The sequence below is a fragment of the Pipra filicauda genome, unplaced genomic scaffold (assembly GCF_003945595.2).
Source record: "Pipra filicauda isolate LSUMZ 115617 unplaced genomic scaffold, ASM394559v2 scaffold105_size2325265_pilon, whole genome shotgun sequence".
NCBI lineage: Eukaryota > Metazoa > Chordata > Aves > Passeriformes > Pipridae > Pipra > Pipra filicauda.
The window spans coordinates 1,894,763-1,907,136 of NW_024103496.1; the positions used below are offsets into that span (position 1 = coordinate 1,894,763).

The following is a 12,374-nucleotide window of genomic DNA, read 5'->3' on the forward strand; positions in this document are numbered from 1 at the left end:
TAGGTTGGAAGGGACCTCCGAGGTCATCTAGTCCGATCCTGTGCTCAAAGCAGGTCTAATTAGATCAGGTGGTCCTAGTGAGCTATGTTGGCCTCTGAATGCATACAGTACAAGTCAGATGATGTTAGAAATGGAAAAAATATCTGTGCTGCAGTTGCTAAAGGTTGCACTCATAGATGCATTCTGAAGATTGGGTATGATTTTTTTGAGGTCTATCTTATTCCCAAAGCAACTTATCTTATGTTTAAATAAATAAATACGGAGATGCACAGATTTTTCTGATATGTTGGGGTTTTTGTTTTGCTTCTTTCTTTTTTAAAATGTGGCTTTGAAAGAATAAGCCTGGTGATCATGTAAATTTGTGCTTTGACTCTCCTGAATTACTTAATCTTAGTGGCTTCTAAAACAGTACTCACTTCCACAAAAAAAAAGCTACTCCCAATTGGGAGAGCATTTTAGTTTGTTAAGTGTGGTCTGTGGCCTGCTTATTCATGTTAAACAAGTAATTGGTGTTTGGAGTTGGAAGGGGATTGCTGAAGTCTCTGTGCAGTGTTAATAGAAGAAGAAAATATCTGAAATAGTTTCAGTGAATCTCGTGACTTATTGGTTTTACTCTTGAAAGTGCAATGATTGGGACAGAGAGCCTGTATTACAGTAATTGGATTGGACCTTGCTTAGTTGAAATGGCAGCCAATGTAATAGGCAGTTTCAGGCTAATCTCTGCAATGGAGAATTACAGACAGCTTCCTTGAGCTGTTTGCTTTTTCACCCAACACTAAATCTTCATAGGCTGCTGTGTCAAGAGAGTGAGACAGGATTACTGGAAGCATTATGCAGGATCATTTTCTAGCTAAATTTTGATTCCACTTATTTATTTCATCCTTTACTGGAATTGATATTTAGAATTGTTCTTTCTGTACCACAAAATATACTCAGAATGTCTGACTATTCTGCCTGTCTATCTAAAAATATTGACTGGGGTTTTTTGTGGTAGTTTGTACTTTTGTGGTAGTTTGTGGGTAGAAGTTTATCTCCCTGCAGTTTTTATAGTATGATTTTTTTATACCCCAGTGGAATTAGCATGTCCAAATGCAGATAAAAAAGAGTTATCTTACTCAATATGAATAACAGAAAATGAAATAGAGGTAATCCTCTGGGAGCTTATTTCCCTTCTGAAGTTAGACCAGTTTCTTTTCAGAGAGGACAAATATGTTTAGAGAGTGCAAAGTTAGTGTTTTGCTGTCATCCCTTTCCCTTTTTTTGCCCCTCTCTGTTCCTAAGGGTGGGCTCCTCTATCTCCCTGTATTCCCTCCAGTTACAGAATCTAATTGGAAGAACTCTGGGAGAACTATCCTTAGCCATTCCATTTTACCTTCTATCTGAACTTGTAAATCTCTAAGGTTTTCCATCCTTTGTCAGAGGAACAGTTTATTTACTAGATTTATTAGAGAAATGCCAGCTCGTATTCCTTGTTTAAAGTATTTTGTTTCATGCTAAATGCTTTTTGTCTTGTTCTCACAAAGAGAATAATATATTACTAGAGGTACTAGTTGTATTTGGTTTTTGTATTTATTGTGTCACACACGAGTATCTTTCGGTATTGACATCCGCAGTGTCCTTTTCCATAGAGAAAAAAAAATCTAGAACACACAGCCTGGAAAATAAATTGGATCAATGAAAATCTCAGGTTTAGGACTGCTTCTGTTTTGACTTCTGCAGTTAAAAACGGGAGAAAGCAAAAACCACTTCCAGAGTAAATAATTGCTGAGATCACCCTCTCTGGGAAGTCTTGAAACAATGCGTTGAACCACACTGCTTTGCAGGAATGTCCTAATGGCAGGAAAGCAAAAGAAATTAACCTGTGTCACAGTAAAATTGTCCTTGAGTCACCTGAGTAGTAAAAGCTATTATACAAAGCTTCTTAGAAAAGAAAAGTTTAAAGTTCTGTGATGAAGAATACCAGCTAATTGACTAAGGTTGGATTAGTAACTCGTCTTTTGTTTTTCACAGGGCAAATCCTTTTGGTAATAGTTTAAGAATAGCTTAACTGTTTACTCAAGTAGGTGATAGAGTTTATAAGCTCCATCCATGCTCATTGTTTCATTTCTATAAGGTACTCCACTTGTTAGTGCCTGAGATTTTGACAGGAAGGAACAGAAAGGGAGTAAGAAGGAGACACTTGGTAGGATTCTTGAGAAGAAAAGTGACAGAAAGAAGAAAACATAAGCAGTATGATGAAACAGAGAGGATGCCTCAGTGAGAAAAGGAGTAAGTGGTGAATGTGGGTAAGGCATTCCTATGATAGAAGCATGAAAGCAAAGAGCGACTAAAGGCTTTGACTAGAGAAGAGGTATTTTGGGATGTACAATAAGATGAGGGATTTGAAAAAAATAATAGATAAATAAAATGTAGTAAAAATTAGCCCAGTCACTTCAGACAATCTAGCATCCCTTGAAAAATGTTTTGAAATTGAAGAGTGAAGATAGGCAAATGTTTGGAAATAGCCTGTTCAATAGTAAAGTCAGTGTCACGAGAGAAGATAGTAGATTCTCAGCAGCATATGGTTCTGACTGAAGCCAGTCATCTTTCCATTCACCATCTGGCCAAAAGATTACTAGGATAACTTGCCAATTTTTTTTGATTTATAAGGCAACCTCTGGTATTATTCCTTCCTTTATCTCTGTCAATACTGATATATAATAGATTTACTGACAAAGAAATTACCTGTATTTGAGAATGGTCTTTGCAGAATTACATAGTATTTCACTTTACATTAAACATTTATAAGACCATGTTACCAAAGAATAGAAACCTAATTGAATGCTTAGGTTACCTCTCTGCTGGTGGTGTTTTCTGATATGGGAAATTTATACACTGAGAAGTCTGGTACCTTGATGCAGATTACATTCAGATTTGGCAGCCATTTGTCTCCACTAAGATGCACACAATTTAAATTTGATCATAGTAAGTTGGTTTGGGTCATAAATTACCAGGGAATTTGAATTGAATAATTTTCCTGTTAGGAACTAGGAAAGACATGATGAGGCAACATATAAGAATAGCCCTTCATATTCAGAATGTTTATAATAGATCCATAAAGTTAAGGATGACCCAGGGAGAGGGTTTTCATGACAGGGATTTTCAATTTACATTGTCTTTATCTCACTTCCCAGTAACAGTCCTCTTAATTAGACTAAGTTGTGGTCCTTTATGAATTACTAGAGACCCATCTGAAAGTGGCCAAGCCAAAATAACTTGGTTTTGTTTCTACCAATGGCTAGTACAAGTTCAAGAATCAATCCAGCCTTTTGTAATTACATTTTTGTAACAGTTTTCGTTGAGGTCATATAAACATCAGTAATTAACTTCAGATAGAATTCAGCTCCATGTATACTCAGTCTTGGTTCTTGCTCTTATACCTTCATCCATTTTAATTCAAGTAGTTTAGTACTGGATGTCCATTCTTGCAAAATGTTTTATTGTCACCTACAAAAGGTTTCTAAAGAAACACAACAATAATTTTTCAATTCTTGTGGCCAATTTTGTATATGAGTTCTTTTGTGAATCCTGTGATAATATTGAGTATCCAGTGCCTAAGAATGTGACTTCTGAGCAATGCTTAGCTGCATACAGAAACAAGTTACTCTAAAACTGACCTCCTGTATTCCACAGACTGGTACTCCTTTTTTTGTGTCAGCTTGCAGTATTTCCTCTGAAGAATATATACAGATGGAAGTGGTTTTTAATTTTCTGAATACTTAAGTGTTATCTTTAAAAGTATTACCTGCAGAGTTGATGGAGATAGTTGACTATAAGGAGTCTTCGAGATGTCTTTCAGTGTACTCTAACTATCAACCACGTTACCAGTGAAGAAAATACTAAATAAAGAATTAAAATATCTTGCAAGAAGAGAGTAACTGTTTCTAGCAGGAAATTGCTGTGGGATGCAGTTGGTAGAATATGTACAAAACAATGGTCAGAGTCTAACAAATGCCTGTTTCCAATTCCATAAGGCATTGAGGAGACTGATGAATAGCTTTCTTGGCATTATCCTGTCAAAAGATGCCGTGTTGCTAACAATGTGTATATATGAATTCTTTTAAGTATTAAATATTTTCTTTTAAACCAGACCCCTGTGGCTCAGACAGATGAGCTATGTAAAACCTAATTACTTCTGTTGACCAAAAAAATAATTGAAGCCTACAAAATGGATATGCTTAGTAGTGGAAGAAACTGGATTTTGAAATTACATTGGTCAGGTCTTAGGAAGTGAACGTAGCCACTTGGAGGGCAAGATGACTGCCTGTAAAATTCTGGCTACTTGTAATGTTACAGAATCTCATAGCAAAAAAATAGCATGCAGTCTTACAGTGTTGGAGTCTAATGTGTGGCAAAAATACTTGATTTTAATAACCAAAAAACTATCTGCATCCAGGATTGAAGGAGACATTTTAGAAAGATTATTTATGCTGCTAACAGATATTGCACACCTAAATTGATGGAGAACTGTGTGGGTTTTGACAATTTTTAAAAAATTATTTTAGGTTGGGGTTTTTTTTTTATTTTTTGTGGGTTTGTTTTGCTTTGGTTTTTTGTGTTTGTTTGTTTATTTGTTTTACTTTAGATTGGTATTCAGAAAGGACCAGCAATATATTATTTTTTTTAAAATATGTCTGGCCAAATTACCATTAAAAAATTAGAGAATTATTTTTAGTAATCACCTTCCTTTGAGAATCATATTTTCTCACTCTCACCTAAGCTTCAATTTACAAGTTCTTTGCCTTTTACTATGATTATCTACTAGGTTTGAGTTTATCCCAGGATGTAAAAATTTATTTGTGATCTTTCTTATAAAAAAGAAAGTGTACTTATTATAGTGCACCTTATATAGATAATTTGCTTATTTTCCTACTAATATTTTGATTCTCAAACCTGATACATTTTATGTAGTTCATCAAGATACACTGTATTTAATTCAGGCATCTACCATGGCTTTGTTGAGGTTTTGTTCCTTTAATTCCTCTAATTCATTAGATCGCAAGATTTGAGTCTTTGTCCTTTTAGCTTTCCTTGGTTTCCATGGAAGCTGAAGGGTAATATGAGTGTTTGTTTTAAAATTCTAGTCAACATCAAAAGTCATGCATATACAGTTGTGTTCTTAAGCCAATAAAGTTCCTAATTAGGTAAAATTGATCCATCAGAGACAAGTCCTTTTCATGACACTCCCTATTTCTTTTTAAAAAATCAAAAACAAAACCCAAAAAATTGTTACATTTCCAAAATGGTATTTAGTACCTGTAGGTTGTTTGAAGATTTTGTCGTGTGGTTATAATGTTTCCATGGTCACAGTTCAACAGCTAAGTAACTTTTTTAAAGCTGGAATTTCAAGGAAGTGATGGTATCCTTCACTACATATATATACTCATCAAATTCATGTACACCTTAATATTTTCAAATACTGTATATTCTCAGAAACAGATGGAAAACATATTGTTTAGAGTGCCTTAATTGTTAGTATTTTAATATTTTATTTATTATATTTTATTTTAGCCGGAAAGTGAAATTTCTACCACAGTAGAAGATTACAGTTCTGAGGTAAGACTGAAGTAATGCTTTCCTTAACTTTCTTTTGACCTTTTCTGTTACATGTTTACAGCAATGCTGTGCATAGTTTTTCAAAAAGAGAAGGAAAGAAAGAGCAAATGTGATATTATAGACAAAGTTGTTGCATGTTATTACTGGTATGATTTACCATTAAAGCAAGCATTATGTCGACTGCATAATGGGATGACTACTGTAGTAAATAATGCAGTAGATACATAAACTGTTGTAACAATGTCATCCTTAAAGTTGTATGAATACTTTGTATTGTCATTGGAGTATTGGCTGTGCATAATTTCTACTAATTTTCTGTGGGAAACTATTTAACAAGTCAATTATGTTTAAATGAGTTTCAAAGCAGCCCTTGCTCGATGACTGGCTGAGTGTCAGTCTGCTGGTGGGAGGTGGTGAGTGAATGCCTTTGCATCATTTGTTTGGAAGTTTTGGTTTTTTTCACTTATTAAGCTGTCTTTATCTCATGAATTTTTGTTGCTTTTTCCATTCCAATTCTCTCCTGCATCCCACTGGTGGGAGAGTGAGTGACTGTCAGGGGGACTTAGCTCTAGTCGGGGTCAACCCACCACACATAGGCATCTACAACTCCTCTCTTGATGATCCACATTGAAGGGTAGTAGTGTATATGGAACTTTGGTCCTGTCAAATAAAGCAGTTTATTGTGTTTGTCAGGAGTAAACTGCCTCATGCACAAACATCGATCAATAACATGCTTGCAAGAAATAGCCATGGAATATCTGAATACACTAAACATTGTTTCTAGTTAAAAAAATTAATTTTTCATGTCTCAATCACTGTCTGTAGGGACAATCAGGGTTTTGTTTTGCAGATCTCTGTGCTAAATACTTTAAAACACAACCCAGAATCTTAAGCTTGGCAACAAGTAAGAAGGGATGAAGTAATCAAGTATGTGTCATTACTGAAGTAAATTTGGTTCAGAATACTTTGTTCCTCTCTCAGTTTAGCCTTTTATAAGAGAAGATGACTGTGCATTAGAATAACTATTTGTTTCATGCTACTATTATAACTGCTTACTGTGAAGCCTAAGGAATATACACAGCAGACAGTGTGTCCCTGAGCTGTCACACTGCATGGTGCAAAAGGAAAATCATTACTGCAGTGGGCAGTTTAGGCATGCCCTGAAAATGGGAATGGCTTTTCTTTCCCAGTAAATGACCTATCTTCACTTGCTCCTTCTTCCAGCCTATTTTCTTAATCAACTCCATATCTGTTTTGTATCCCCTAGTGTTTTGTAAATTCTTCCCTATATGTAATGGCTCCTGTCAGTTTTTTCACCTTCCCTTGCCCATTTCCTTCTATTCCTTGCTTGATTTCTTAACTCTGTCTTCGCAGCCTTTTTCTATTCTTCCTTTACCTTCCTCAGTCATTCCAAAGCCTAGTTTCTTTCCCAGCCTTTCCAACTTACTCCAAGCATTGTTCTTCCTTCTTTCTTATTTTAATATTTTTTATCCCTCTCCCTTGAAAACCTGTTCTCTTTCACTCCCTGTCTTTAAGTCGGAATCCTGCTAACGTTCAGCTCTACTTGTCCTAAGATGCAAGGAATAGCTTTTCTTTCCAACCTCTCTCATCAAATCCCAGTTAAAGTTTCCTTACTAGAGTTGGTCTTGGCCTTTAGTTGAATGCTTTTCTCGTCCCTCTGTTCTCCAGTTTGGCTCTTTCTTACCCACTTCTTCCCCCTACCCTTGTTTATAAGCACCCTCACTTTCTTCTGGTGCATTGGTAGAAAGCACTTGGGTGTACAAGTGCAATGTTCCCTCACGTTCATTATTGGTTCCTTTCAAATACAGAGGACTGAAACATGGGGACCCTTGATCTGATCAATTGCATTCATTTCTGTGACATGTTTTTTGTGATGCAAATTTTAAAAAAATACATCTGAGATCGCCACTTTTGGAATTGCTCTAAACAAAAGAAGATTTTTGTTGAGGGGTAGGTTCAAGGGCTTAAAGCAAAGTTTGCCTGGGGAAAAAAACGCATCCATTTAAAGATTTTGGTCTTTTCATAGTTAAAATGTGGTTTATTTTGTCCAAGGAATTCAAGTAGCAAAGAACAAAGGGAATCTGACTTTGCTTTCTGTATGGTAGGATGATAGGGCAATATGTGCACAGTTTGCCATTGAGTGTAGCAGACATGCTTTTGAACAACTGCTGTGACCTTACTGCACCTTTTTAGAATATGCATCACTGTGGTATGTGACTACTTTTAAATGGAATTTGCAGTATGTGAAGAATGAACCCTTGAAAACAGTTGACAATGTCATTGGTGTTCATGTATGTATTTTTACAAGTCAGACATATTACATATGTAATGAAATATGACTGTGAAATTTTGATCACTTATGAGGTGGTAGGAAGCAGTGTTGGAGCCTGATTGTAAAAGCTCAAGAAAACACATCTTTGCACAAGGCAATAGGATACAGAAAAGATCTGGTATAATGCCTCATGGTAATTGTGGATGTGTTTCTGATTTTAGTGTTTTGGGTTTAGTATCAGTTGAATTCAAAGCTCTCATTTTAAAATTAAGTTTTCACATCTAAACACTTAACTTTACCCTGCTTCAGTCTTCAAAGATTTCTGGAGGTACCTGCAGAGGATATTAGGGAGCAATTTTTCAGGTACTCAAGACAATAGAATTACAGTCAGACTGCCTTCTGAATGTTCCTTTTAAAAATTGCAGATTTGTGTAAAAATGCAATGACAGATTGCATTTAATAGGCACTTTTCACTCTTGCAAAAATACTTTTTAGCTCTCTGAGAGTTATTTTCGAAGGCATAAATAAACACACAAAACTTGTGAATAGTAACACGATACTGGATTTGGTGAAGAACAAGCTCAAGCAGTCAGAGTTGCTATCTTAGTAAGTTCTTTTTAATTCCAGCTCATTATAATTGGTTGGTATCTTAAATGGGGAGACAACATGTTTAGGAATGCATATATTTTAGGAACTGAATTCTCAATATGTTTCCTGTCAGCTGTAGTGTTACTTTTATTATTCAAAGCTCTGCTTACATTCATGGCCACACTGTAAATAAAATGATCTGAAACCGTTTCAGTTCATGAAGATGAGATTAAGTTAAATTTTGTCTGTAACAATGTAATTATGAAGTTGTATAAAATCTTGAGCTTATCTTTTTTACCAATATATAACTTTGTTTCCAGAATTATAAGAAACCACACATTTGTAGAAAGAGGCCTGTTGATCCATTTCCTGAGTGATTAGAACATCTGTATTATTTTCAGTGGTTTTTGCCAGAAATTAAGTTGAAATTGAGGTTGACATGCTTCAAATTGAAATAGGTCATAAATTGTTTTGTTGTAGCTGATAAAATAAGTCAGTTGTTTTTAACTCTTCAGACCTTTCTCTTAAAGAATTGGATAAAATTTAGTGGTAAGTTTTTCCCTCTTTAGGAGGCTTATCAGATACACAATTATAAGCCAATACAGTTGTCTAAGCAAAATTGAAGGAACCAGTATATGTTTATATGAGAGTTCTTGTCTTGAAGGACATTTATTGTAAATACAGTCTCTTGTTCAGTTTTGTTCTGCCACTTTTCTAATACCTACACGACCAAGGTGCTAGCCAAAGTGAAGATTGGTAAATCTTTCATATGAGCTTGTCTTTTGGGACAAATTGCTCAGTTTGCGCAGGAATGACACCTAGTCTTAAATTAAATTATAATGGTAGTTATCTATTTAAGGTTATGGTCTAAACTCAGAACTAAAGGTAGTTAGGCTTTTTCCAACAGGTAGGATTTTTGGGGGGTTTTATAACTGTGTAAGGTAAAGTTGCCCCCATACATTTTCTGTATGCCTCAATTTTATGGTATAACTGAAAGACTTCTCCACTTGGTTTTTTTTCTCTTATTGACTCTCTTCCCAATTTGCAAAATGTAGCTCTGAAAAGGTGATTAATATGAAGTCTACAAAGTCTTTGGTTTTTTTTTTAATTTTAGCGAAATTCTGTACCTTAACTACTACATAAAGAAACCTGTTGCTGTGCTATTAATATATAGAAAAATATATCAAGCCATGATATTTTAAAAAGCCATCAGTTGTTGTCCTTCAGAAGTTGCTTACCTTAGTTATATTACAGGATTATAATTATTTTCATCACAAACCAAAAATGGCTTTTTTTATGGAGTATAAAAAACCCTCCCCCCAAAATACACTGAAATTCATTTTCCCAGGTTGACCTAATTGCTAATTTTAGCTAGATTTCATATAGTCAGTTGTGACATAACTAGAAGATTGAGGAGAGCTAAGAACATTGACAAAGAGTGTCAGAGGTCTAAATTCTAATTTTTCTAAAGGAATCAGGTGTCCAAAATGTAAAAGAAGGGGGGAGGGGAAGAAAACACGAGGTAAAATTTTTAGTCCATTCCAGATTCTTCTGTATGTTTCTACTACCAAATCAAACAATTGTTTAGGCAAAAGTCTGCTTGTTCATATGTAATAGGTTGTATTATTTTTATGCACTAAAGTATTTTCTATGCTTTCCAGTGATTGAACAGTAGGTATTGATTTATGCTGAGCATGAATTTTCTATATAAAGGGACATCTCTGTAGTACTGAAATTAATGCTGTAAGTAGTTACACATCATATATTATTACTGCTATTTCTGAGGTATAATTTCAGGTCTTCCAAACTCTAAGGAACATTGAACAGGGTACAGTGATTTCATAAATTTAATCCTGACCTCTAGTGGCAATTGTCATGAATTGCTGCCTTGGTTCAGTGGTGGAAGTTGGTTTTCCTTGTGTTTCTCAGAAAGAAGATTCCTTTCGTTTATCTTAAGCATATGTATTTACTGATGCAATATAAATTAAACCTTTATTTTTAGCTAATAGACTGCAGATTATATTTTACTTTATAATTGTAAATACTGTTTCTGTGAGTTATTTTGAAAATACGAAGAAGGAAGAACAATCAGACAGAATGTCCTTTGAGGGACTTCCATAACCTTCATTTGTTTCATATCCTTTGTTCACCAGAACTGTTGCTGCTGAGTAGCTAATGTATTGTAAAATATAATCCTTTCTAATTTTGTGTTTATTTGATTATGCAAATTTTATCCAGAGCTCTTGTTACTTCTTGCTTCCATTATATTAAAATGTGTGTGGTTTGATTGTTTCTTTAAATGTTTAACTAAGAACATCATAAGGTATTAAGGCCTAAGGATTTCAGTGTTAAAGGTGAACTGCAAAGCTTTTAAAGAAGAAATTGTAAGAATCCACATTAAGAGTATTTGTGGACTTGCAGATCTCTATATGGGTAAATCACTGAGGCCATAAGACAAAACACAGGAGTCCTATAGGCCTTATCCAGACATTTAGTAACACTCAAGTTGGCATCTGGAGTACTGAATTAATATATTGCAGATGAGTGAAAAATTAATTCTAAATTAAGATATTTTGAAGCTATTAACTCATTCCCAACTTTCTATCTGCTCTGGCACAGCAGAATTTATCAAACCAGGAGTTGCCGGGCTCCTCCCAAGGTTTCCCTCAACACAGCACCCTGCTGTGGCTGTTTGGCATTTTTTTTCACGTATAGCAGTGCTGTTTGTTGTCTTGTCATGTTTCAACTTTCACTTTGCCAGAAGACATAAGGCATTTGAAAGAAGAAGGTATCAGATGAGAAACAACATGGACTGCCATGTTACCGCGATTCACTTACTCGTATGATGTCTAAGACCTAGGCTACTGTGAAATGAGGCAGGATTTCTGATGTTCTAGGCAGTTGTTCTCAATGTGTGTAGCAAAATTCCTTTTATAAGTTAAAGGTCTTTCATAGAATTTTCAGCTGCTAAGGAGTCTGGAACATCTAATGAGATAAGGCTTTCATGCCCTTCCTATTAGCTCTTGTTAGAAAGCATCCAAGAGTCTTTGTTGCACATAGCTGTGATTCACAGGAAGAGAAGCATGTCCACTGTTGTAGATTACAATAATCATATACTACATCTTTATCAATTAAGCCTAAATAAAATGGGAGTTAAAAAAAGGAAAGGAAGGTTTACATAATAGAGTTTCTATTGAACTACTAGTGTTACTAATCTGGGGCATGAGCCAAAATCTGCGTAAAGACTTTGGTGCCAGGCGCTTTGTAGACACTTGTGTATCTGAACATAGAGCAAACATCTGGCAATACACAAATGATACACAGTACCTCTATGAGTTGCCTGGACTGCCGTTTGCTGCAGTTTTCTTTATTCTTTCTAAACTAAGGTAGTAATCTCTCTGTGGTGCCTTCGTTTTACTGAGAAAATCAGAAATTGAGAGGGCACTGTCAGCCTTGCAAATTCTTCTCTAATGCAGATTTATTCGTTCTCTTAATACCAACTCAATGACTATATTGATCCCATTTGTTACAGTGCACTTATTGATTTCCTTAGGCATGATAGTTCTTTGTAAGTAAGCCCTGACCTAGGCTATGGCAGATGTCTGAGCAGTATAGCTCCTTTTTTTTTGTTTTAAACATAGTATTTGGGTGTGAAATACTATCATGCCTTTCCATTTCTAGTACCATTATTTTTGTTTCAGGCTTGGATGTAATAAACAGCTCCGAGGAGAAATACAGCTATTCTTGCTTTCTCATTTTTATACATTGGTCTGCTCTTTTAAAAGCCTGCCTATCTGTTTTATGGTTCCTCACATGTACACAGAATGTTCTTTTCATTTTGATTTTTTTTTTTTAACCTGTAACTGCTACTTTGACCTGTGCTTGCCTTTTGGAGATT

At 35.2% G+C, this 12,374-nt stretch overlaps 1 protein-coding gene across 8 annotated transcripts in view; it reads left to right on the forward strand.

Annotated features, from left to right (window-relative positions):
* Positions 1-12,374, forward strand: part of AKAP9 (A-kinase anchoring protein 9) — a 113,712-nt gene that overhangs the window by 28,081 nt on the left and 73,257 nt on the right. For all 8 annotated transcript variants that reach the window (XM_027749133.2, XM_027749136.2, XM_027749134.2 and 5 more), the window contains one exon: positions 5,551-5,595. In XM_027749133.2, the coding sequence (XP_027604934.2) occupies positions 5,551-5,595 (45 nt within the window). The remainder of the gene's footprint in view (positions 1-5,550; positions 5,596-12,374) is intronic.